This window comes from Geotrypetes seraphini, chromosome 5 (genome assembly GCF_902459505.1).
Source record: "Geotrypetes seraphini chromosome 5, aGeoSer1.1, whole genome shotgun sequence".
Classification (NCBI taxonomy): Eukaryota; Metazoa; Chordata; class Amphibia; order Gymnophiona; family Dermophiidae; genus Geotrypetes; species Geotrypetes seraphini.
The window spans coordinates 26,455,069-26,482,988 of NC_047088.1; the positions used below are offsets into that span (position 1 = coordinate 26,455,069).

Below are 27,920 nucleotides of genomic sequence, written 5' to 3' on the forward strand. Positions count from 1 at the left end.
AAAGAAAAAAATGAATTAGCATGTGTTTATTGCACATTAATATAAAAAATAATGGTACAATTTTTTATATAAATATAAAAAACATACAAATTAATAACCCACCTCATTAAATCCAATAAGGCTGGTTATTTATATGAATGGATTTTAAAGAATATTTATATATAAAGTACAATTATTTTTGATATTTGTTATATTGAGGTATAGATTAGAAAATTCCCTTAGGGCCTGATTCTCTTTTGGATGCTGACATTGGCGGCCGCCTAAGAAGCGGCCGCCGATCACGTGTCAATCATGCATTTGAATCCAAAAGAAAATTGTGTCTACAGTACCAGTCAGAAGCCCAAAATGCAGGCCAGCATTTTGCAGATGCATAGATGCACTCTGGAGGCTTACAGTATGGGCGTCCTGCCTCTGAGAGTTTATAAAAAACTCAATTTAAACTCCCGTCACCTGCCATCGGGATGCGCGTATTCGAGAATCAGGCCCTTATTGTATAGTTTTGGTATTTAACTCTACTGCGCATTAATGCCAAAGCTAACATGGCTTTGTTAAAACCCTTCATTGCCCCGGTACAAAAGCTGAGATTGTTTCCAGGAACAAACAATTTAAAATCGATGAAGCATTTTTCTCTCTATATACAATATTAGTTGGCATAAATTCAGAATACCCTGCCTTTCTCAATAATATCTTGCAGATATTATTTGCAGTTTTGGAAAAAGGTGAAAGCGTTTTTGTTTCATAAATTCAGGTTATTGGACTATGAGTCTAAGGGCTCCTTGTACAAAGCCGCGCTAGCGGTTTTAACGCACGCACCGGATTAGTGCGCGCTAGCCGGAAATCTACCGCCTGCTCAAAAGGAGGCGGTAGCGGCTAGCGCGTGTGGCAATTTAGCTTGTGCTATTTCGCATGTTAAGGCCCTAGCGCGGCTTTGTAAAATGAGCCCTACGTGATAGTTTTTAGTTATGTTCTGTAATCATTGATAGGGTTTTATTTTTTTTTTTTTCTTTTGTTATATAATTCCCAGATATATAAACCTGGTTTCTTGTTGTGGAATCTGTCCTGAACTGAGAAAGTAGTGCTGGAATAGAAGACCCAATATAACATAAGTATATGATATCCAAAGTGCTTTAGTTATATCACAGAAAGGCAGTACACTTCCCCCTCCCCATTCGCGGTTTCGGCAATCGCGATTTCACATATTCGCGATTTTTTGGGGAGGGGAAAAAAAGACCCCCCCCATAGTTTAACTTTTCCCCCGGCATCTCAAGCTCACCTGGTGGTCTAGCAGGCTTTTGGGGCAGGAGCGAACTTCCTACGCTCCTGCCCCGTGTAGATCGCCAATAGGAAATGGCTGTCGTGAGCTCCTGCCGTAGTCTCGAGAGCCATTTCCTATTGGCGGTCTGCACGGGGCAGGAGCATAGGAAGATCGCTCTTGCCCTGAAAGCCTGCTAGACCACCAGGTAAGGCTGTGATGCTGGGGGGAAGGCGGGGGTGATATTCACGGTATTTCACCATTCGCGGTCCAGCTCTGCTCCTATTCCCTGCGAATCTGGAGGGAGAAGTGTATATCAAATATATCTTTACCCTTTCTCTCACCTTCACGTTGCAATTTATATACTGTATCTTATATTACCAAATGCAGTAGATTCAGGTTACACATGGTTATGAAGAATGCTATCTAGGATACTTGTATATAGCGTATATTTATCAAGAGTTTTCTCGTATTCTTTGTACATGGGAAAAATGTTCTTGAATTATGTTCATATGTAACTGTGCAAGAAAGGGTGGGCTTGTGAGCGTTGAAAGCACAGCCACACAAGGTTGGAAGGTGAAACAAAACAAATTATTTACGTATAGCGCAGAGGTAGGCAATTCCGGTCCTCGAGAGCCAAAGCCAGGTCAGGTTTTCAGGATATCCACCATGAATATGGGAGCATGGCCATGGGTCCGGATTTTCTTACGGGAAAATCTGGGAACCCTAGCTATTAAGGGGAAGTGGTAATTTCCTATACACTCTCTCACACCATAATACATAAAACTTACATAAAATATGGAGAATTATATTATCACTAATAATAAAACCCTAAGCGCGCATGCGCACTCCTACCTCCGTGATCCATAGCTCCATGGCCCTGCATGCGCAGTAGAAGGAGCCTGTGGCGTTTTGTGTGCGGCGGTTTTCTGGCTCCTTCTACTGTGCATGTGGAGGCACGGATTTTGAAGTGGCAAACACCATGGCGCCGACTCCGTACAGGAAGCCGCCGAGCAGAGGAAGTCACAGCCGCCGAGCAGAGGAAGCCGCCGAGCAGGGAGGAACCGCTGACTAGGGAAGCGTCAGCGCAGTGGCAGCAGTCCTGACCGGCCAACCCCTCATTCCTTACCCAAAGCAGCAGTGGCAACGCTGTAAACAGGCTATTCGCAGCAAGCCCTTCAGGGCCTTTCCTCTGACGCATCACTTCGGATGTGATAGAAGACAGGCCCTGTCGGGGCTGGCCGTGAACAGCCTGTTTACAGCGCTGCCACTGCTGCTTTGGGAAAGAAATTGGAGGTTGGCCGGTCAGGACTGCTGCCACTGCTACTGGGTTGGTGAGGAGAGACACATGAGGTAGCCACTGGAAAGTGCAACCATAGCTGGATTGAGGAAAGGGCAAGGGATCCCTTAGCTGGCACAGCTGGAAGGAGGCTTCAGTGAGGGTCTGGCAGGGAGAAAGAGAGAAAGAAAGAAAGATAGACAGGGCAGGGAGAGAGAGAGAAAGAAAGAGAAAAAGATAGACAGGGCAGGGAGAGAGAGAAAGAAAGAAAAAAAAGATAGATGGGGCAGGGAGAGAGAGAAAAAGAAAGAAAGACAGACGGGGCAGGGAGAGAAAGAAAAAGAAAGAAAGATAGACGGGGCAGGGAGAGAGAGAAAAAGAAAGAAAGACAGACGGGGCAGGGAGAGAGAGAGAAAAAGAAAGAAAGATAGACGGTGCAGGGAAATAGAGAAAAAGAAAGAAAGATAGACAGGGCAGGGAGAGAGAGAGAAAGAAAGAAATAAAGATAGATGGGGCAGGGAGAGAGAGAAAAAGAAAGAAAGATAGACGGGCAGGGAGAGAGAGAGAAAAAGAAAGATAGACGGTGCAGGGAAATAGAGAAAAAGAAAGAAAGATAGACAGGGCAGGGAGAGAGAGAGAAAGAAAGAAATAAAGATAGACGGGGCAGGGAGAGAGAGAAAAAGAAAGAAAAAAGGATAGATGGGGCAGGGAGGGAGAGAGAGAAAAAGAAAGAAAGAAAGACAGACAACGGGAAATAGAGAAAAAGAAAGAAAGAAAGATAGACAGGGGAGAAAGAAAGAAAAAAAGATAGACGGGGCAGGGAGAGAGAGAAAAAGAAAGAAAGACAGACAGACAGACAGTGGGAAATAGAGAAAAAGAAAGATAGAACGGGCAGGGTAAGAGAGAAAAAGAAAGAAAGAAAGACAGACAGCGGGAAATAGAGAAAAAGAAAGAAAGAAAGATAGACGGGGCAGGGAGAGAGAGAAAAAGAAAGAAAGAAAGACAGACAGCGGGAAATAGAGAAAAAGAAAGAAAGAAAGATAGACGGGGCAGGGAGAGAGAGAAAAAGAAAGAAAGAAAGACCGACAGCGGGAAATAGAGAAAAAGAAAGAAAGAAAGATAGACGGGGCAGGGAGAGAGAGAAAAAGAAAGAAAGAAAGACAGACAGCGGGAAATAGAGAAAAAGAAAGAAAGAAAGATAGACAGGGCAGGGAGAGAGAGAGAAAGAAAGAAAGAAAGACAGACAGACATCTACTCTAGCACCCGTTAATGCAACGGGCTTAAACACTAGTATATAATAATAATAATAATACCATGTACAAAGAATAGGAGAACACCTTTGATAAATTAACCCCCTCTTCTATTAAACTGAGCTAGCAGTTTTTAGCACAGTGAGCCGCGCTGAATGGCCCGTGCTTCTCCCGACATTCAAAGGAACTCTCTGAGCGTCGGGAGCAGCACGGGCGTGGCTCTCTGCACTAAAAACTGTTAGCACAGTTTAATAGAAGAGGCCCTAAGTTGCAGGAACTGTGCACCTCTCTAGTTTCAATATTTATAGCTACTTAAGAGGTGCCTAGTGAAATGTCTTCCAAACAAAAAGCTTACCTGTTCCAAAATTGTGTTTATTCTCTCCACCTCACAGTCAATCACATATCTCTTCTCTTGACGTCGGTCCATTTCTTCTATAATCCGCTTAAATTCTTGCACATCTTTGATGCTTCCCACCGATCGGGCTGTCACTTGCCAGTTGTTTTGCACGGCGGCTTCCATAATCGCCTGGAGAATAGAAAATCCTGAGGAAGAAACACAAACCACAGCAAACCACCTGATCAGGTTCTTGGTTGAATTGAAGATGTTTAAATTACATTACATCCAGGAATGAAGGTCAAACCCCCCCCCCAGTTTATATTCTCACCCATTTCACTTACCAATAGATTCTATATACCGCGGCTAAAGTTGTGCGCGCAAATCTGTGGGTATTCTGATTTGCATGCTCATCGTGATTAATTAGCAAGCCAATCCATGCAGATAATTGCCAGTTACCAAGAAATTATTGGCACTAATTAGAATTTGTGCGCAAAACTTTCTAAGCGTATTCTATAAAGTGTTGCGCGTAAATTCTACTATGCGGACCTCAAAAGGGTCGAGACCTGGGGAGGGGGTCATGGCGGATCGTGGTCATTCCTAAAAGTTAGGCGCCCAGGGCTGGATTCTCTAACCGGCGCCGTTGTCAGCAGCCACCTTAAAAGCAGCTGCTGATGGCTTGTCAATCACACGACGGCAACTGAGACCGAATCGTGCCTCCGGTAAAGGTACCAGAAGTGTAGGTGAGGGTTTTCGAGGCCTATATTTCCGGTGCCTACCTTTTGATGTGGATTGTGCCTCTGTATGGTTTATGGTTTATTAATCTTGTTATACCGCTCGTTCATTTCACTGGTCCAAGCAGTGTACAGAATATAATAAAAGTGAAATAAAATAAATATAAAAAAAGAACTCCATTATTAGATAGTATAGACCTGGCCCATATAAACAACATAGGGCTCCTTTTACTACGGTGCGTTAGGGCCTTAACATGTGGAATAGCATGCGCTAAATTGCCGCGTGCTAGACCTTAATGCCAGTAATGAGCCGGTGTTATTCTAGAAGCGTACTGCCCGGTGTAGCGTGTGGTAATTTCGTGCGTGCGCTAAAAACGCTAGCGCACCTTAGTAAAAAGAGCCCATAGTATCAAAGAACAGAAGACACCCTTACTACCTAGTAATCAAACAGCAAAAATCGAGGGTCAAACTTAGGGGTCCTTTTACAAAGGCGCGGTAGCGGTTTAACGCGTGGAATACCGCGCGTTAAACCGCCAGCCGTGCTAGCACCTAACGCCTCCATTGACAAGGCGTTAGGATTTTAGGCTGCCGCGGGGATTAGCGCGTGATGAAATGTCCAACGCGCTAACCCCCGTAGCGTGCCTTGATAAAAGGAGCCCTTAATGTCATGAGTTCTAGAGCCATAAATAAATCAAAGTTTGTTAAATGGACCTCAAAATCCGCAAGGTAGAACTCCCAAAAGTACTAAGACTTAAAACAGGGAGACTAACTAATTATCATTGGTCCACTCCAGGTAGATAATAAACTATGGAGAAAACCCAACAAGCAGGGCAGGATATACCACTAGGCCAAGTAGGCACGCGCCTAGGGCCCGAAATGGTCAGGGGGGCCCGATGAAGGAGGGCATCAACATTGATTTTTCCAAATGGCGATGGGCCCCTCCAGCATCGATCAGCAACGCAGCCCCCCCCCCCTCCGGATCGGCAATGCGGGCCCCAACCCGATCGGCATCGCGGCCCCACCCATTGACGGAAAGTAAGACAAGCAAGCAACGCGGGTAAGAAAGGCAACGGGAACTGTAATTGTGCAAGCGGTGCTGCTGGCCCATAGCTTCCCTCTGACGCAGCTTCCTGTTTCTGCCTGGGTGCATGGTGGGGTGGGGCAGGGCTGGGGGCCCAGTGTACTTGTGTGCCTAGGGGCCCTCGATGAATTAATCCTGCCCTGGCAAAAGGGGAAAAAACTCTCTAGGTTTCTAACATCTGGGCTAAGTTTAAATCAAATAAAGGCTCAAGGGCTCCTGCCGTTAAGGGAAGTAGTTTCAGAAGGTGAGTTGAATAAACCCAGGGAAGGCAGCTTAAGACAGCATTCTAACAATGCACAGATAAGCAGCTAGTGAATACATAAAATGTATTTAAGTTAACTTAGCTGTAATCTTCACGTTGCTGTCAGGAAGTGAAAAATGAAAGAGCGCTGTCAGCTGCTAGTGACCTGGGAAAACATGTCTCCAACAAGAGAGACCTTGTTTCCCTATACAGTGGTGCCTCGCATAACGAACGCCTCGCACAACGAACGCTGCACACAACGAACTTCATGTCTTGATTCACACAACGAACTTCGTTTCACACAACGAACTTCACACAACGAACTTCGTTTCACACAACGAACTTCGTTTCACACAACGAAGTCGCCCGAGCTGCCGATGTATTGCATCCTTCCGCGCAGGCACTGCGCTTAACTGCCCTCTCTCACTGTATACAGTCGTCCTTTTAAGATAAACTCAATATTTTTTATATATCATGGCTTCTAAAAAAAGCAGGAAGGTGATTTCTGTTGAAATGAAACGGGAAATAATTAGAAGGAGTGAATGTGGGGTAAAACAGTGTGACCTCGTCAAAGAGTTTGGCCTCAGCAAGACCACCATTTTCACCATTTTGACAAATTTATCTTTTTTTATGTCATCTTAGCATATTTTATGCTGCAGAACGAATTATTTTTTTAAACATGTATTGTTATGGGAAAACGCGTTTCACATAACGAACTTTTCGCATAACAAACTTGCTCCTGGAACCAATTAAGTTCGTTGTGTGAGGCACCACTGTACTTTGCTGCGCCAGGAATAACTGACCTCTCTGCTCACAACTGCAACTAACAGGAGGGCATACTAAGAAACATTCACTCATTAAAAAAAACACAAATGGCTCCTTTTATCAAGCCGCGCTAGGGGGGTGGGGGGTTAACGTGAGCGACTTTTCATCACGTGTTAACCCCCGCGCTAGCCTAAAAACTACTGCCTGCTCAAGGGAGGCGGTAGCGGCTAGTGCGGCCGGCGGTTTAGCGTGCGGTATTATGCGCGTTAAACCGCTGGCGCGGCTTGATAAAATGAGCTCAAAAACTCCATTACTGAGCAGAATGCCTCTAACATGCAAAACACCAACCACACCAAAAAGCATTCACTCCGAAATAGAATCCTAAAAATACCATTGAACTTTAAAATTCCACCCGCCCGCTGACTGAAGATCTACACCATTTAGAATATGTAAGTAGTATCGGATTGATTTAAATCTTGCCCAAACGCTTCTTTAAAAAAAACCTTTTTAACCTAATTTTGAAAGATTATACATTTGCCGCTAAACTCAACTCTCGTGGCATATGGCTCCATAAGTTTGGAACTGCAAAGTAGAACGCTTTCTTTCGAGCTTTATAAACAGAGGGTATTACCAGTCTATTATCTTGAATAGACCTCAAAGTTCTTAACGGCGAGTAAGGAATCAAATAAGAATGTAAGTGAGCAGGCTGTAAAAATAGAAAACTCTATGCGCAAGAAATAGAGCTTTCAATTGGATTCTATAACGAACGGGTAGCCAATGATATTGCAAGTAAAGAGGTGTTACCCTATCAAATTTTTTCTTGACGCTTAGAACTTTTAGTGCAGTATTCTGTAGGCATTAGCCAAGCCTACAGTGGCGTTAGTCGGCCTAAAGCGCCTATGGAGACACAATTCCGGCACTAATTTTTTAGGCACTGGGAGGCACCTTGAAACCCAGTTAAATATGGCATTTGAATGGTGTTTTTTTTTTTTTTTTTTTTTACTGAGCTTGGGCGCCGTTTAGAGAATCCTGGCCATAGAATACGTCTGATCCACGCACGAGTTAGGAACAGACATTTATGCCAGGTTTTCACTGGTGTGAATGGCTGCACCTAAATTTGTCCTGGGGCGGGCGCTACACCTATTCCATAAACCGCACCTAACTCTGAATGTGGTGGGTTTATAGAATAGTATTAAATGCAGATTTTTTTTCAGTGCCGATTTTTTCGGGGGTACATAAATAGAATTTCTCCCCTTAGGCCTCTTTTACTAAGGTGCGCTAATCGATGTAGCAAACGCTAAACGCTAACAAGTGCATGTTAGTCTATAGACGTGTTAGCGTTTAGCGCGTGCTAATTGGTTTGCGCATCTTAATAAAATTGGGGGTTAGTTTAATCATCACTGTGATATCCTTGGTTGGAGGCCATACGTAGGATTCCTTCTGGCCCCTGCATCGCAGTCCTAAGTTCAGCCACTAGGGGGCCAAAGTGAATTGTTCAGTTTATCATTTCTGTATGGGAACCATGAGTATGTGAAGCTTGTAAGAGATATGCTTCATTAAATCTACCTTTGATACCACAAGAGTGCCATCTATCGGATGCCAATTGCAAACCCTGAGGTAGGCTTTTTGAAGCCGAAACATGGACTGTATTGGGTCTGGTATACAGATTGGATTTGATGTTATAATTTTCCATTCAGAATAGATATTGTTTCATTGTGTTGGAATAAAACCTCAATTATTTTTTTGTCTCTGGTTGATGTGTAATGTTCCTTCCCCACTTTTTAAAACTTATTTATTGTGAGTTTTTCGTGGGGTTGTTTGCCTTGTTTTTTTGGCCTAACTTTAGGCTTCATTTATAGAATCTGGGCCAGGGTGCCCAAATGGAGGCACCCAGGTCTAGAAGAATACCCTGACAATCCCAATTGTCTCAGAGAAGTTGGGGGCACCACAGACCTGTTCACAAAGAACTTCCATACAACTCAATATATTGCTTGCATATACAGTGTTCCCCCGCAAATTTGCAGTTCGCGAATCGCGGACTCAGTTATTCGCAGTATTTTCTGACTGCCTCTTCTGGTCAGAAAATACAGGGAATAAGTCCGTGAATCAGCCTTCTGAACAGCAATTCCTCCTCCTCTCCTCCCCCGGTCAGCCAATCAGCCTTCTGCACAGCCGATTACTCCTCCTCTCCCCTCCTCCCCCGGACAGCCAATCAGCCTTCTGCACAGCTGATCCCTCCTCCTCTCCCCCCCCCCTCCCCCTGGACAGCCAATCAGCCTTCTGCACAGCTGATTCCTCCTCCTCTAACCCCCCACCCCCCTCTGTCAGCCAATCAGCCTTCTGCACAGCTGATTCCTCCTCCTCTCCCCTAGTCAACCAATCAGCTTTCTGCATAGCCGATTCCTCCTCCTCCTCTCCCCTACCCCCTGGAGCATACTGGGTATGATTTACTGTACACGCTGGTGCCCCCAGCTGCCCTCTCCTGCCTTTTTACAGGCTCAAAACCACAGTTGCGTTTTTTTTGAAATTCACAGGGGTTCCTGGAACGGAACCCCTGCGAATTTTGGGAGAGTACTGTATTACTTTTTCTAAGCTACAGAATAAGGCTGTCTTTGATGCAATGCATGTGTACAAAATTAGTCCTTTAAAGCAGGTATAAATTTGTGTGTGAGGATTTATGCTCCACAGGGTCAGGTTCTTGATGCCTATTTTATAAAAAAAAAAATAAATAAATATGCTTTAAATATCTGTCTGTTTGGAAATTGGATATAGGCAGTCTTTTATAACATTATCTTCAATTTAAGCTTTTGCTATGACAAAATGTCATAATGTTAGCTAAGCATTAGTGCTGACTTGCTCAGTTCCAGATGTTTTCTGGTTGAGGGCTTGCTCCAGCTGGAAACTGACCCTTGACAGAGGCGTCAACTTTCCAAAATGATTGGGCAGTACTAAAAGCTCCAATTATACTTCCCTGACCACAAAAGAAGGGGCTTGCTCGATAATGGCGGTGGGGGGGGGGGGGGGAGGAGGTGCTCAAATACCCACTGTACCCACAGAGCTGGCACCTATGACTCTTGAAACAGAAAGCAGGAAGGGAAAAGAGAAGCAGGATACAAAGCAATGCCCATAAATCATGTCCTAGACATCTTTCGTAATGAAAAAAAAAATTGTGTGTGTGGGGGAGGGAAGGAGAGGGAAGATATATAGGAAGCTATGTAGCAGAGTGCACTGCCACAGAATCTAAGGTAGACAAGTTTGATTTCCTTTGCTCTAATGAACCCTATCCAGCTTTCAGTGATCCCGAGATTCATTTCATCCCTCTTCTGTTTTTGATCTACTTTCTGGCTCAGTGTTTCTACAATGGCTTCCCATTTCCATACTCGCTCAGTAAATCCAAAGCTGGTCTGAATTCTTTATTTATAATTGATGCTTCTGTATCTAGGCCTGCAGTGAAAATGAAAATTGAATTTCAGTGACCACCGAGCAGATTTAAGTTCTAGCTCTGCCACGGTCCCCCCCTTAAACGAGCTTGGACAAATCAGTTTTCTCTCCCAGTTTCCAGGTTTACCTAGCTGTAATTTGGTAATAATAATTTTTCCTAGCCATTAGTTCTTTGTGGTTTAATGTTACTAATTTATTGCTTTCTAATAATAAAATAATAATAAAAATATGGAACAACAATTTATTATTTCTACAGCACTGCCAGATGCACGCAGCGCTGAACAATTTTGCAAGAGACGGTCCCTGCTCTGTAGAGCTTACAATCTTATTAGTACACCTTACTTGGTTTCAAACTATTATAGATCTTCTTTTCCAAATACAGTCAAACCTTGGTTTGCGCGCATAATTCGTTCTAAAAATATGCATATAATCCAAAACACTCGTATATCAAAGCAAATTTCCCGATAGGAAATAATGGGAACTCAGACGATTCGTTCCACAACCCAAAAACTTTAATGCAAAATACAGTAAAACCTTGGTTTACGAGCATAATTCGTTCCAAAAATATGCATATAATCCAAAACACTCGTATATCAAAGCGAATTTCCCCATAAGAAATAATGGAAACTCCATAACCCCAAATACTATAGTACTTGTATTGCAAGACCTCGCTTGTTTAGAACAGTCACTACACTTTTGCAGTGTCAGAGAGAGAAGAACCATCGGCTCAGTTGTGATGTGTGTATACTGTACGTACTTGTATTGCAAGACATTGCTTGTATATCAAGTTAAAATTTAATCAAATGTTTTGCTTGTCTTGCAAACCAAGGTTTTACTGTAACTCTGAAAAACAGTTCTTATGCGTTCACCATTTTCTCTTCTATTTCTTTTATTTTTAGCTTTGCACTTTCTATCCTGCTGCTCCTTTCCAGCCTCCTAGAGGTCTTCAGTGCCATGAGCGTTTATTCACAACAAGCTGGCCTGCAACTCCTGGATTTGCACATTAGATTTAATTACTCAGCCTTCCAAATCTGAGCTCAAAGTGAGTTACAACGAGCTACAATTGGTAGCTCCCTTTCCCTGGGGACTTTACAGCCTAAAAACAAGATTTATTAACCTGTGTTAATTATTTTTAATGGGGCCTGTTTACTAATCATGCATAGTAAATAGCAATGATGTATATTGAAGTGCAATAACGCATTTTGGGGCAATGGGGCATGGAATGACTTCTTCAAAGTCACAAGGAGCATAAGAAACATAATTATCAATGTAGGCTACTATTAAGATGTATTATTCTACCACTAACTCCCATTTAAAGCAAGAAGACTTAGGAGCACATTCTATATATGTCACCTATACAAATTGGTGCCTAGACTATTCTATAAACGGTGTCAGGTCAAAAGCGCGCCGGGACAAAGGCGCACGCAGACAATTGAGCGCAGAGCGGAGGTGTGCGCCGTCGAAAATTACTGTTTTTAGGGCTCCGACGGGGGGGGGGTGTGTGGGGGGGGAAACCCCCACTTTAATTAATACAGATCACGCTGCGTTTTAGGGGGTTTGGGGGGTTGTAACCCCCCACATTTTACTGAAAACTTCACTTTTTCCCTGTTTTTAGGGAAAAAGTTAAGTTTACAGCAAAATGTGGAGAGTTACAACCCCCCAAACCCCCCACAACGCCGGCGCGATCTGTATTAAGTAAACTGGGGGGGGCTCCTCAACAAAAACCCCCGTCGGAGCACCTAAAAACTGTAGTTTTCTTCGGCGTGCGCTTCCGTCTTGCGCTCAGTTGTCAGCGCGCGCCTTTGTCTTTCGCGGGGTTGTCTATGAACCCTATAAACTGCCTCTGGAGTTAGGCACGGTTTTAGAATCACACCTAGGCCTGGATTCTATAAATGGCGGCGTGATCGGCAGCCGCCCACAAATGTGACACCGATCACGTGCCCATCACACGATGGCGTTGTGTACAGAATCGTGACTATATCACAGATAGACACTAGAAGCATAGGCCAGAGTTTTCAAGGCCTGCATTTCCGTAGGGTTACCAGATGTCCCCGGACATTGTTCTTCCTGCCCGATGAACAGGCAGCGTGGGGTGGGGTTGGAGGGCAGAGCTGGGGTGTAATGGGGTAGGGATGGGTAGAACTGGGTGGACCTGAGGGCGGGTCTAGGGGCCCAGAATTTCCTGACGTAAAATCTGGTAACCCTACATTTTCGGTGCCTATCTATGATGAGAATCGCAACTACGAAGGTGCCTATTGATGCATACAAGTACTTCCGGTGTTATTCACGCATATTTTACCCTTAGGCGCTGGTAGGCACCTCCGTAGTCACTGTTCTGGCGCTGTTTGTGGCAATGCTGTCTTTTTTATTGAATCTATGCAATATTATGGGGCTTCAACTTGAAATAAACATTTACAAAAATATGAATAATAAAGAAAATCACACCAGTGTGCTAAAACACTTATATATAATTAGTGATTGAAGTGCTCAGTGTCATTATATTTCTCCTACTTAGACGAAAGGATAACTTGGAACCATCACCGGACTCCAGTTGTTCCCCACCACCAACATTTATACAAAAGATTTAATAATAATAATAATAATAAAATTATTATACCTTGACAGTTCAGAGCAATTTACATCAAGAGGATCTGCCAGATGCAAATGAAGTATATACAGAAATATATCCATTAATTAACTAAAGTTTGTTAAACAAATTGATCATAAACTTCTCCCTCTGAATCCGCGGGTTCAGAATCCGCGGATTCGGTTATTCGTGATTTTTAAATTTTTTTTAAAAAAGCTAATTCCGGACCTTTCATGCCTCCCTCCTGCCTCCCTCCCGGCATCCAGTCCTTACCTGGTGGTCTATCGGGCTTTCGGGACAGGAGCGATCTTCCTACGCTCCTGCCCCGTGCAGATCACTCATAGCAAATGGCTGCCGTGAGTTCCCGTCATAATTTTGAGAGACTACAGGAACTCATGGCAGCCATTTGCTATGAGTGATCTACACGGGGCAGGAGCGTAGGAAGATCGCTCTTGCCCCAAAAGCCCGCTAGACCACCAGGTAAGGTCCGGGGAGGACCAGGATGCAGCGTTTCTTTTCTTTTCCCCTCCAAAAATTGCGAATAACCGAATCCACGGATACTGAAACCACGGATTTGGAGGGAGAAGTGTAGTACTTTAAAAACAAGGGCCACTCCGATGTTTAAAACTCCCCTAGACAGTTCTTTGATTCATTCCAAATTATAAGCTGGTTTATATGCTCCTTCAGTGCCACCACCACCTTGGGCGAATCTCTTCATAAAAGGCAGTTAATAAATCCTAGATATAAAGTTTCAAGTTTATTAAGATTTGTTATATACGTAATATCATACACTTCAATGCGTATAACATTAAAAAAAAAAAAAAAAAAATGGGGAGGACAAAACAAGACATTGTAAACAAATTATTTACGTTCTAATACAAACTGGTACAAAAGGCAAGGGGGATGAACTACAATCTTTAAGGAAAGAAAAATAAATATTTAGGGAAGAACACATATGGTAGGAGCACATAACCAGAATATAAAGTAAAATAAAGAATAATTTGGCAACCTACTCTTAAGATTCATTAAGGTCTAAAGATTTAGTACTTGGTAGGTTATGCTTTCTATGTTTTGAAAGCGTCCTTGTACAGAAAGCTTTTTAAGGAGCGCTTGAATTTTTCTAAAGAAGGTTCATTACGTAAATATAGTGGTAAATTGTTCCAAAGCTGGGGTGCTATGACCGAGAAAATAGTGGATCTCCTGGTCGCTATTATTTTTAGAGAAGGAATAGTTAATAAATGTTGTTGTGTTGATCTGAGTGCCCTAGATCAGTGTTTTTCAACCTTTTTTGGGCAAAGGCACACTTGTTTCATGAAAAAAATCACAAGGCACACCACCATTAGAAAATGTTAAAAAATTTAACTCTGTGCCTATATTGACTATATATAAAGTAATTCTCTTGAATAGGAATCAAATAAACACAAAGAAAGTATTTTATAATTACTTTATTATGAAATATTAAGTAAACAGAAGAGTGAAAAATTATAAAATACTTTATTCAGTGCGAAACCTGGGCCTGTTTGGCTGAACACAAAGCTGATATTCTGGCTGGAATTGAAGAAAGACACACACGTAGCTCTTCGTCAACAGCCGTTCCCTTCACTACCCCGTCACCGTCACCGCCATTCCTTTCACCGCCCCCTCACCGCCACTGCCATCCCATTCACCGCCCCGTCACCGTCCCCGCTGCATCCATATAAGCCTTAGTACTGTAATATTTAGCTTATTCCTTTCTTATAAATCAAAGTTCCTGCTGCTGAACTAGAAAAAGAGATGTTCAGCTGGCAGGGCTTTGTTTATAAATTTTTATCAACACAACTAATATACTATTTTATCCTAAAGCAAAAAATAAATAAATAAATATAATTTTTTTTTCTACCTTTGTTGTCTGGTTTCTGCTTTCCACATCTTCTCATTCAATTCCTTCCATCCACTGTGTGTCTTCTCTCTGCGTCTTCCATTTGCTGTTACTCTGCCTCTCCCTTCACCCCCCCCCCCAATTGGTCTAGCACCCATCTTCTTCCCTCCGCTCCCCCATAGTCTGGTATCTGTCTTCTTCCCACTCTGTCTTCCACATTTCCCTTCGGGGTCTGTTCCTCTCCACCCTCCTTCAATGTCTGTCCTATTCCTTTCCACCACCACCCTTCCCTCCCTCCTTTACCATCTGTTCCTTTCTACTACCCTTCAGCTCCTCTCACGTGGCTTATCTATCTACCTTCCTCCCTCTTATTTTCATGGCACGTTACAATGTAATTTGTGCAAGCCACTGGAGCCTGCGAGCTCGGTCCCTGTCCCATCCCCACAAACCATCTCGCTTCTGTGCTCCTATTTTCTCCATTTCTAATATCTCCCCTATGTATCTGTCATTGCCCCATCCCCATGGCATGTCCCCTTTATGTCTCTGTCCCTATGCCCCATGCACATAATTTCCCCTCTTTCTGTTACCTTCCTGTGTCCAGATTTCCCCTATCTTCCTCTTCCATACCAGTGTGTCTCTTCTTTTCAACCCCATCTAGCTTTTTTCCCTCTTTCTTCCCCCCCCCCCCTGCTTCTAGCATCTGGCTCACCTGCCTGTCCTTCCCTTTCTTTCCTGCTGTGGGTTTTTCTTTCCGTCTTCATCCCCTTGGCCCAGAATCCTTTTCCCTTTCACTCCCTCCTTCCAATTTGAGCCGGGAACACGAGCGATCGCACGGTCCCCGCAGCCACCACTCGCCTGCCCAATCGATCCTACTGTTTAGCCAGCTCTCTCCCTTCACCTCACCTTAGTTTGTAGGTTTTGTTTTTCGGCGACATGCACGCTTTCCCAAAGAGCCGCGCATGCGCGGCTGCTCAGTGTTCAATCTTCTGCTCTGCTGCAACTTCCTGTTTCCGGTTGCGTCAGAGCAGAAGATCGAAACTGAACAGCAGCGGGGATCGGGGGAGTCTCATGGGAGCGCGTGCGGGACCCGGCCTGAGGCCTAATCAGTGTCTGCACTAATAATCAGTGTCTGCACCGTACGGCACACCAGGCAACATCTCGCGGCACACTAGTGTGCCGCGGAACAGCAGTTGAAAAACACTGCCCTAGATGAAGAATATGGTATCAAAAGACGATCCAAAAATATCGGCGCATGAGATTGTTGAATTTTAAATATTAACAGTATGATTTTAAAAGTTATTCTATGTGTGATTGGGAGCCAATGTGCAGATTGTAAAATGGTATAATGTGGTCATATTTTTTTGAATTTGTTATAATTTTTATTGCTGTATTTTGTATTATCTGTATCCTTCTTATTTCTTTATTGGTTATGCCATGGTATAAAGTATTGCAATAATCTAGCCTAGAGATGATTAATGAGTGGATTAAAATGTTGAGAGCTTCAGGTTTTAGAACTTTTGATAATGATCTGATGAGACGTAGCTTATAAAAACAATTTTTAACTACTGAACTAATTTGGTTATGATAAGAGAGTTCCTGATCTATTATTACTCCCAATATTTTTGTTGTAGTTACTATTTGAGGAGAGATGTTATTTAGGAGTATCTGTAGTGAGAATTTAAGATCTTTTTTCCATGGGAAAAACATTACAGAAGATTTTGTTGTGTTTAAGGCCAACATATTGTCCTTAAGCCATTTGCTGATTTGTTTTAACTTATTATTTATAATTATTATTTCCTTTGGATCTGCTGAGTTTAAAGGGTACAAAAGTTGGATGTCATCCGCATATGCGAATGAGGAAAATCCAATAGACTGACTGAGGGTTAGGAGAACAATCATTTAGAATCGGGTCAGTACTTCCTCCACCGAACAGAGGCACAGTCTACAGTACATACAGCCAGAAACACGTAAAATTTAAACAGATCATGTTCAAAACCAAAAAAAGGCAGGGAGTAAAGTTACAATAGAACAAACTGAATAGAACTGAAGATAAATTGGGTCTCTTTTCCCTGGAGAAGAGGAGACTTAGAGGGGATATGATAGAGACTTATAAGATCATGAAGGGCATAGGGAGAGTAGAGAAGGAAAGGCTCTTCAAACTGTCAAATAATAAAAGAACAAGAGGCATCTGGAAAAGTTGAAAGGGGACAGATTCAAAACAAATGCTAGGAAGTTCTTCTTCACCCAATATGTGGTGGACACCTGGAATGCGCTTCTAGAGCATGTAATAGGGCAGAGTACGGTACTGGGATTTAAGAAAGGATTGGACAGTTTCCTGCTGGAAAAGCGGATAGAAGGGTATAAATAGAGGATTTCTGCACAGGTCCTGGACCTGTTGGGCCGCCGCGTGAGCGGACTGCTGGGCATGATGAACCTCAGGTCTGACCCAGCAGAGGCATTGCTTATGTTCTTATGAAACCAAATTTTTTAAAAAATCTGCCTGTTCACCTCTGGAAAATGATAGCAGATAAGGATCCTAAGGTTCATCCAGCCTGCCCGATCTACTTCCGGATAAAAGCCCATAGATCCTCGGTTAAGCCCCTAATTACTGCAGAATAAGCTTTGAAGAATTCCAGCATCATTCTTACCTCCATCACCTCTACCAGAAGGTTTTCTAGAGCCATTTATATGAGTCTTTTGAGATATTTCAGTGTCCCTTTCAATCCCGCCCTTTCCTTATAGGACTTATATATTTACATCCCTAGATCTCATCTCTCGGTGCATACATCTCACTATTTTTGGCGACCCTTTCTTGAACCACCTCTTCTTTATCATCTCAGAGGTGAGACTACTCAACTGGGCATGGTACTCAAGTTTAGGTCTCACCAGTATCCTTTACAGAGGATTTATCACTGCCTTGTCACGTTTTTTTCACCACCTTGTGATCATCAGTTTAAGATCCATCAGTTTCTCACCCTCTTAGATTTTTGTACTCCAGTTGGGTAACCACTTTTTACGTTGAAAGTCGGGTGCAAGCACTTAATTAGTCCTCAAGCTTTCTGCAATATCACTGATAAAGATGTTGAAGAGAATCGACCCTAGTATGTTTCTTTTGAGGACTTCACCCCGTCCTCTGTGCTCACTGAATGACTTTCATCTAGTACTATTTGGACCATGTCAGGCACAACTTGAGTCCACACATCACCGAGCATCCTCCTGGAATTCTCTTCCTCTCTCTATTCACAGTATTTCTTCTCTTAAGGAATTCAGAGTTGCTCTCAAGAGGTGGCTGTTCACCCAACGCATTAGCGTTTAGCGCGTGCTAAAATGGCTAGCACGCTACTTAGAAGGACCCCATTGTTAATAAACTTATCCTGATGGTTTCATCTGTTTGAGAGGAAAAATACAAAAAAAAAATCCTGAAGCACCAATGGGCCTTCAAGCCAGGTATTATCAAGAGTCCTTTATTGAGAAATCCAACATGGGTCAAGTTTCGGCTCTCAGGACCTGGGTCAGGGGTCACCAGAAATAATCCATAAAGCTGCACAAAAGGTGAGGAACCCGCGTAACCTTTTCACAGCTCGATCCGGGATGTTGCGGGAGGCTCCTCAACATCTGTTGCCACCCTTGATGCTTCTTTTTTGTTTGTTCGTGTTGTGTGCTTGGACCCTCTCTACTGTTGTATCTGTTTGAGAGGATACATCGTCCTTTCACTGGGGTTGGTTGGTTGGTTTTCTACACATTTTGCGGAGGGAAACTCCCTCCCCCTCATGACTATTAGCAATTGGTGTATCTAAAGTATGCACCAGTACCATTCAGTGAGTGGCTCAGCGCCGGGCATGAGGGAGGAAAGCTCGCTCATGCCCAGTACACCGCTGGGCCATGAGAACTGGAGGCGGCCATTCAAGGAGGGGCTCAGTGTGGGGCAGGGGCGCAGAAAGCTTGCTTCTGCCCGGTACACCGCTGGACCACCAGGGTTTCAAAAAGGTAGGCCGATGGAGGCGGAAGAGAAGTAAAAAAAAATTGATAAGAGTCGGCCGGGACAGGCGACAAGAGTGATCCCTCCTATTCCGGCCTAACAGGTCATATGGCAGGCCGGGTGGAGGTCTGCAGAACATCGGGAGAGAAGGGGGACAGGGAGGGGGGCTGGGTGAAGAGCCTGGTGGGGAGGGAGGGGGGATAGGGTGGAGAGCCTGGCATGGAAGGGAGGAAGGGAGGCTGGGTTCAGAGCCTGGAAGGGGAAGGAGGGAAGAGGGGCAGGGCACTGATCCTGGTAGGGCACATGAATATTAAATACCCCGCCCCCGGTCTTATATTCCAGCAAAGATGGATGCATGATGAGTAATCAAGGATGACAGCCTTAGGAGAATTGTATATTGTATTTATAATAAATATAATTAGAACACAATAAAAGAAAGGAAAATATGATGATACCTTTTGCATTGGACTAAACATATTTTTTGACATGCTTTCAAAGACACAACCTTCAGGTCGGTTGTAAGCAAAAGTTCACAAAATCAAAATATGCATAGTGAAATACAAAAAGCATTCCAATGACAGCCTCAAGTGAAAGGTTGGGTGGGGGGAAGGAGTGACAGGGAGAAACAGAAAGAGGCGAATGGTAGCCAGAAAGTGACAAGGCAATATAATTGTATGGTTTGTAATGTGATAGAAAATTCAGATCCTTGTTAAGTCCTGACTGGTGAGTGTCAAAATATTTTATGATTCTAACTTCAAATGTCTTATGTTCCTAGGTTGTATTAAAGTTATCTTTTAGTATTCTGATGCAATGTCCAGGTTTACAGAAACGTTTCCCAATAGAAATGTCATCTTAATTGCCTTGTGGTATTTGATGTGCTGCCTATGTGATAAGCAACCAAATTATTTTTTTCTGTATCGGACTAGGAAAGAAAGAGACCAACATTTGGAATCTTTTCAGCAAGAAATACTGAGGGGAAAGAGGAACAGAATGATACTACGGTGCTCCTTGAAATGTGCTAAATTGGGGAGTAATTTGAAATGGGCCTAGTACTGAAGAAATTGTTTGAAAATAGAAATTGGATTTTTTAGGAATTAGCCTCAAAGATATTTCAGAAATCTGAAGTAGATAAATCAGTAGTTGAAAAATTATAGATATGCAGCTGGACACAGAGAAAATTCCATATTTCTTTTGAAAAAATGTTCAACTTGTCTGGTACCTCAGCAGTAAGTAATGTACACAGAAGACCCAGCTTCCATTCTTAGACCTGGTTTTCACTACCAAAGGCACAGGGCTGGGGAAGCTGAGAGCAGGGTTGCCAGATTTTCCAAACAGAAAACCCGTACCCCTAGACTTTCCCCCAGGCCCACCCAACCTTGCCCTAATCCCGCCCCCAGCCCCACCCTAGCCCCACCCAACCCCGCTGTCTGTTCTTGTCCGCCGCTCCCCGCTGCCCACTCTTCTCTGCAAATCGCGTTGGGAGGAAGTCCACGCATGCGTGGACTTCCTCCCTGCCCGGCATGATTTACGGAGGCTTTTCAAAACCCGGACAAACTTGTCGGGTTTTGAAAAGCCATCCGGACCCCCGGTTATGTCCGTGGAAATCCGGACGTCTGGCAACCCTAGCTAAGCCGCTTTGGATAAAAGCGGATTATAAATGTTTTTAAATAAATAAAATAAAAATAAATAAATAGCAATACATTTTAGTGTGTTCTCCTTTGTTCTAGCACAGTGTTTTTCAATCTTTTTACACCTATGGACCAGCAGAAATAAAAGAATTATGCTGTGGACCGGCATTGGTTCACTGACCAGCAGTTGAAGGACACTGGGCTAAGTCGTGGGCCAGACCCCGCCCATCTCTATCCCAAACCCCACCCCCATAATAGTACTAATTGTAACACTATTTTTTCCATTCATTTTTCACAGATACACAATATAATCTTATTAACAACACATAAAAATAATAATAATAATAATTTTATTCTTATATACCGCCAAAGCCATAGAAGTTCGAGGCGGTTTACAGCAAGAAGTGCTAGGCAATCAGCGAAGAGGTTACAGTCAAGTCAGCGAAGAGGTTACAATCAAAGTCAGCAATACAATCTTACATAATGAAGGAATATGAGAGTTATACAATCTTACATAAAGAAGGAATATGAAAGCTGTGTAGTTCATTAGGAATACTGGTTGAGTAAGTAGAGCTGAGAAGATTCTTAGTTAACAAATCGATTGAACAAGCTCGTTTTTACCTGTTTTCTAAAATTGAAGTAGGATGATGAGAACACGAAAACGTTACTAAGCCAATCGTTCCATTTGCCTGCCTGGAAGGCAAGAGTTCTGTCCAAGAATCTTTTGTAGTGGCAGGCTTTTATTCTCGGAAAGGAGAACAGAAAATCTACAAAATTAAACTACACAAAGCACACTGACAGCAGATGTAAATTCTCAGAACTGACATAATTCAATCACTAAATTCAAAAATAAAATCATTCCCCCCTGCCTTTGTTGTCTCCCTCCCTCCATGCTGTGCCTTACCTTCTGGACTGCTCCCGCCTGGCCATTTTATGCCACCCCCAGTATTATCTTCAGGCCGGCTCCCTCTTCCTCACTGATGCAGTGCACAAAGCTGCGGGCAGTGGCTCCTTGCGCGTCCCATGCCTCATCTGGAAACCTTCCCTCTGATGTTGCAACGTCAGAGAGAAGGCTTCCGGTTCAGGCGCAGGATGTGCGTAGGAATCACTGCCCGTGGCTTTGTGCACTGAATCAGTGAGGAAGAGGGAGCTGGCTCGAAGATAACGCTGCATCAATCACACCGTGGACCGGCGGTTGAAGAACACTGTTTTGGGCCTGATGTACATGCTGGCCCTGTGGACCGGCAGGAAATTTCTGTGGACCGGCACCGGACCATAGACCAGTGGTTGAAGAACACTATTCTAGCATACACTAAAATGATTTAGTGTGCACTAAATGAAATAAGGCACATTAAAATGGATTAATGCGCTCTATTTCATGACAGCACTTGCTATTTTATTTTATGTGCACTATAATTAAACAGGATGTGAAAATGCACACCCATATCATATTCTTACCCCCTCTTTTACTAAAGTGCGCTATGCTTTTTAGCGCATGGTAAATATTAGCACGTGCTAAATGCTAATGCGTTCATGTTAGCGCAGGCGTTGATTTAGCGCGTGCTAAATGCACGCTAAAACGCTTAGTACACCTTAGTAACAGAGGGCCTAAGGGCTCCTTTTATCAAGGTGCGCTATGGGGGTTAGCGCATCGGACATTTCATCACGCGCTAACCCCCGCGACAAGCCAAAAAACTAACGCCTCGTCAATGGAGGCGTTAGCGACTAGCGTGGCAGGTGGTTGAACGCGCGTTAACCGCCTACCACGCCTTGATAAAAGGACCCCTAAGTTTCTGCGATCTAGGCTTGGTATAAGGCAGGCCCTGGATGAGTTTCTCGAAGATAACCCAATGCTCCCGTGCCTTAGAATTTTCCTTAGCGAGTACAAACCCCAGCATGCTTTGCACTGTGCACTGAAAATGTGAAATGCTTGGATTCAAAATTTCTCACAGGAATTGATAGCTTACAAAACATGTTATTGTCTCCTTAAGGTATATTACACAATAAACCAGCTGCAAGCCTGCAGGGAGGCATTACACGATAACCAACTTTGAGAGCGGCCGTGCTAAAATTCTGCTTTAAGTACATTTAAGATGATAAGCTTGAATTAATCAGCATCAGTCCATGTTAGCTGATCATGCTTTAGGTTCCACTGAATACTCCCTTGCGTGTGCTGAATGCATGATTAGCGCTGGTACGTCCTTTAAAACACACAAAGCAAAAATATTTTGGCAAACAGTCTTCTCCCTTAATATCAGGGACCTAGAGGAGTGCTACAGCTGCTCCCAGGGTGCTCTTGGGACTGGTCTCTATGAATAGCAAAGTGAATGCTAAGAGAGGAGCAAATAAACAAGCCACGTGGTTTTATCGTTATTTACAGAGCTATTCCACAGAAATGACTGTAGAGGCAGGGATGAATTAAGACGTAGGCAAACAAGGCATTTGCACAACGCCAGAAATTTTAGGGTATAACTGAAAAGTTTAACGAGACTACCTAGATGGACCTTATACGTTGTGACTTAGGCGATCTAAAACCAGGTATAAGTGCCCAAAAGGTATCCAAAGTGATTAGAAACATAGAAACATAGAAAGATGACGGCAGAAAAGGGCTACAGCCCATCAAGTCTGCCCACTCTACTGACCCACCCCATTAAGTCTGAGTGCATATGACTTAGTTCCTTAGCTCGACCTTCGTAGGGATCCCACGTGGATGTCCCATTTATTCTTAAAGTCGAGCACGCTGGTGGCCTTGATCACCTGCACCGGAAGTATGTTCCATTGATCCACCACCCTTTCTGTGAAGAAGTACTTCCTGGTGTCACTACTAAATTTCCCTCCTCTAAGTTTAAGCGGGTGCCCCCTTGTGACCGAGGGTCCCTTGGGAACGAATATGTCGTCTTCCAGCTCTACACGACCTGTGACGTATTTAAATGTCTCAATCATGTCACCCCTTTCCCTGCGTTCCTCTAGAGTATAGAGCTGCAATTTGCCCAGTCTTTCTTCGTATGAGAGACCCTTGAGTTCCGGAGACCATTCTAGTGGCCATCCGCTGGACCGACTCGGCTCGAAGCACATCTTTACGGTAATGTGGCCTCCAGAATTGCACACAGTATTCCAGATGAGGTCTCACCATGGCTCTATACAGTGGCATTATGACTTCAGGTTTGCGGCTGACGAAGCCTCTCTTGATACATCCCATCATTTGCTTTGCCTTGGACGAGGCCTTCTCTACTTGTTTGGCAGCTTTCATGTCTGCACTGATGATTACTCCCAAGTCCCGTTCTTCTGAAGTCCTAGCTAGTGCTTCTCCATTCAAGGTGTATGTTCTGCATGGATTTCTGCTGCCGAGATGCATGATTAGATAACCACTGCGGGGACAAAGTAAAGACTCTCCCCGCCCCCTCCCCCCTCATGTTCGCTGACCTTGTCATACCCTCACAAAGTTCAGAATAAAAACATACATACCTGCCTCCGGAACATCAGCGCTTGACATAGGAAAGCCTAGTAGAGCTGCACAGAGGTGGCTTAAGTAGTCTGGAGGGGGGGGGGCTACTGAACCATAGAGAGGAAGACCCAGGCCCAAAAGGCACTACATTCATGGTGGAAAATGTGCGCCCACCAAAACCCTACTGTACTGCTCTATAGGTGCCACCTGCAGCCATAAGGGCTATTGGGGTTGTAGACAGGTGGATATAGTGGGTTTTGTGGGGCTCACCATGACCTGCAGGGGAGTGGGGTATCCTTTTTGTGAAGTTCACAGTAGTGCCCTGTAAGGTACCCTACAGCAGTGCCCTGTAAGGTGCCCCATTTAAGGAATCTAGACCCAAGTACCTAACTCTGAGAAAAGTTGTAGCCGACAACAAGTCCTTAAATTTTCAGCTGACAGTTTTTCAAAATTTAGGTACCTAAATGTTAAATAAATGAAATAAATAATGCATTAACATATGTCATACACCTTAACGGAAGTAGAGGAGTGGCCTAGTGGTTAGAGAGCAGATGCCTTAGCACCCTGAGGTTGTGAGCTTGATTCCCACTGCAGCCCCTTGTGACTCTGGGCAAGTCGTTTAACCCTTCACTGCCCCAGGTACAAAAGAAGTTCCTGTCTAAAATATGAAACCGCTTTGATTGTAACCGCACAGAAAAAGCAGTATATGAAGTTCTATTCCCTTTCCCTTTAATAGGCATTATTGTTGCGGTTGTCTGGGTCGTGCTGCATCTGAGTAAGCGGAACTGACGTTTCAGCCATTGCGCTAAGGCTTTCTTCAGGGTATGCTATGAGGTGTGCAGTTTGTCTTTAGAGTTGATTGGTTGGGGTTTGAGGTAGGAGATTTCCTCAAGGTGGCAAGAGATTTCAACAGGATGATGAGAAAGGCAACTGAGATAACAAGACATCCAAATAACTTCAATAGAGACAACAACGCTCATTTTAAACAAAGCACAACAACCATTCGTTCACAAGAAATGTAGTGCAAAAAGGACTGGTGCCAAGGACAAACGTCTTTTTCCCCCTCCCAAAGTACAATATTAGAATATGACCCATAGAAATTTCTTCCTCTTCTAGAGTCAGAACTTTTCCAATGAATTTTCACCTTCATTTTCCACCAGAATTGTAAACTCTGACCAATGGACTTTCCCGCCAAAATTCAAAATTGTGACCAACTGACTTTTCTGCTGAAAAAGTGTGTTCCCTTTCTGAAGATTCCGCTCACCTCAAATTCTAACCAATCAGGTTTGAGAACACACTATATATAAATACAAGCTATTGACCTCAGAGCATACCCTGAAGAAAGCCATAGCACAAAAGCTGAAACATTGGCGTTACTTGGCAGACACCCAGACAACCACAACGATCATGATGCCAGCCTCAGAAGCCTAAGAGTTAATAGGCTTTGCATGTAAATATACTCCTTTGAGATTACTGGAGTCTGCTGATAAATTTATGTTAATATACATTAGCATGTTATGCATTTTAGGAAATATGACCATTTTAAGTGCTTAGCCCCAGTCAGTTTTCAATGAGACTAATTTATGCACCTACATCTTTTGGAAAACTGACCAGATTCAGACTGAGGAAATGAGATCTTCATTTTATTTTTATGTATTTCACACTGCAACCAGGCAATGCAATTTAAGTAAGCAAGATTGACAGAGAATGGAGCATGGTGTTTAAGTGTTTAGAAATGAGGTTCTAGAAGACAAAAACAGTGACAGCAGAAGGACAAAGGGGAGATGGGACTTGTACATTACCTTTTGGAGGTTACACATTCAAAGTGGTTTACATATATACAGGCACTTATTTTGTACCTGGGGCAATGGAAGATTTTGTGACTTGCCCAGGGTTACAAGCAGCAGTGCTGGGATCGATCCCACAACCTCAGGGTGCTGAGACAACAGCTCTACCACTTAATAATAATAACTTTATTTTTCTATACCGCCAACACCCAAAATGTTCTAGGCGGTTCACAGAATAAAGAGGACTGGACATTCCAGTGATGATACAAAGCACACAGAAAAGCAGTACAATATTTCAATAGTGAAAAATGCAATAAGAAACTATGACATAGTCATCAATCAAGTAACAAATATTTTTAAACACGATAGGTTCTTTCTAATAGAAATGCTCTTCAAGGGATTCTAACCAAATGGGGCAGGGAAAAGCTAGGTGTTCGCAATAGCGGTGTTATCAGAGAGCTGTCAGATGTAGGATTAAAACATGCTGCTACCTGGAGGATGCACTGGGAATTTAAGACCTTTTTGCATGAAAGAGCAAATCCTGCCTGAGGAAAGACCCTTTAAGAAGCTATTGATACATGTTATCAAAGACCACAACTCATCAAATGCCTGCCCGAAGCTAATCTAGGCCTTCCAGAGCTAGATGTTAGCTGAGACGAGGGAGATGGGACAGGTATGGTTTAGACTGAAAGAAGCTCAGAAAGTAATTATTAGTCTCAAGAGAAGATGAAAGAGATAAGGAAATCTTTCTCACTTCCATTGCTCTTAATGGGTGCATCTACAATATGTCCATTTAACATATAAGACAACAAGAACATATTAACATAACATATATCATTATTTGTTCATTAAATTAATGCATTCAGGGGGGTGTCTATATTTTCTATACTGTTCTAGAATGGTTTACATGAATTTATTCAGGTTTTCAAGCCTTTTTTCCTGTCTTTCCTTGGTGGGGCTCCTAATCTATCTAACAGACATAAATTAATTGTCCGACAACATGACGCATGACCTACTCCTACTGGAACACTGGTCTAGGTCCTGGCAACTCAGCTTCAATGCCAAAAAATGCAAGGTCATGCACCTGGGCAGCCAAAATCCATGCAAGACTTACATCCTAAATGGTGAGATCCTGACAAGAACTGAAGCAGAACTAGACTTGGGGGTGATGGTCAGTGAGAACATGAAGACTGCCAATCAAGTTGAGCAAGCCTCATCCAAGGCTAGACAAATCATAGGTTGCATACACAGGAGTTTCGTCAGCCGTAAGCCTGAAGTCATTATGCCATTGTATAGATCCATGGTGAGACCCCACCTGGAGTACTGTGTGCAATTCTGGAGGCCGCATTACCGCAAGGACGTGCTGAGACTGGAGTCGGTCCAGAGAATGGCCACCAGGATGGTCTCAGGACTCAAGGAACTCCCGTATGAGGAACAGCTGGATAAGTTGCAGCTGTACTCACTCGAGGAATGCAGAGAGAGGGGTGACATGATCGAGACATTCAAGTATCTCACGAGCTGCATCGAGGTGGAAGAAGATATCTTCTTTTTCAAGGGTCCCGCAGCAACAAGGGGGCATCCGTGGAAAATCAGGAGCGGGAAACTGCACGGGGACACCAGGAAGTTCTTTTTCACTGAAAGGGTGGTTGATCGCTGGAATAGTCTTCCACTAGAGGTTATTGAGGCCAGCAGCGTGCCTGATTTTAAGGCCAAATGGGATAGACACGTGGGATCTATTCACAGAGAAAGGTAGAGGGTGGGTCATTGAGGTGGGCAGACTAGATGGACCGTGGCCCTTATCTGCCGTCTGTTTCTATGTTTCTATGTACCTGGAGCAATGGGGAGATTAATCAACTTGCCCAGGGTCACAAGGAGCAGTGTGGGTTTAAACCCACAACCGCCAGGTCCTATTTTGAGGCCCTCGGTATTACATTACATTACATTAGTGATTTCTATTCCGCCATTACCTTGCAGTTCAAGGCGGATTACATCCAAACTAAAACAAAATGACATTCAAAATTTGAAGGAATAGAATAAGCGATGACATAGAATTTTCTAAGGTAATATATATTGGGTAAAGAGTTACCAAAGGGAAGTGGAGGTCTTTAGGAGATAAGAAAAGGGTAAAATTATGGGTTTTAGATAACGTTTGGCAGATAAAAGAGTATTAGAGAGATCTAAGGGTAAATAGAGTGTTGGATATTGGGTTGGGATTGTTTTTTGAAGAGTATGGTTTTAATATCTCTCCTGAAGGCTTTG

The 27,920-nt window shown here is 43.4% G+C and overlaps 1 protein-coding gene across 1 annotated transcript in view; it reads right to left on the reverse strand.

The window, feature by feature from the left end:
• GRIA3 (glutamate ionotropic receptor AMPA type subunit 3) overlaps positions 1-27,920 on the reverse strand; it is a 430,530-nt gene that overhangs the window by 217,397 nt on the left and 185,213 nt on the right. The window contains exon 4 of the mRNA XM_033945127.1: positions 4,137-4,324. Coding sequence (XP_033801018.1) covers positions 4,137-4,324 — 188 coding nt within the window. The remainder of the gene's footprint in view (positions 1-4,136; positions 4,325-27,920) is intronic.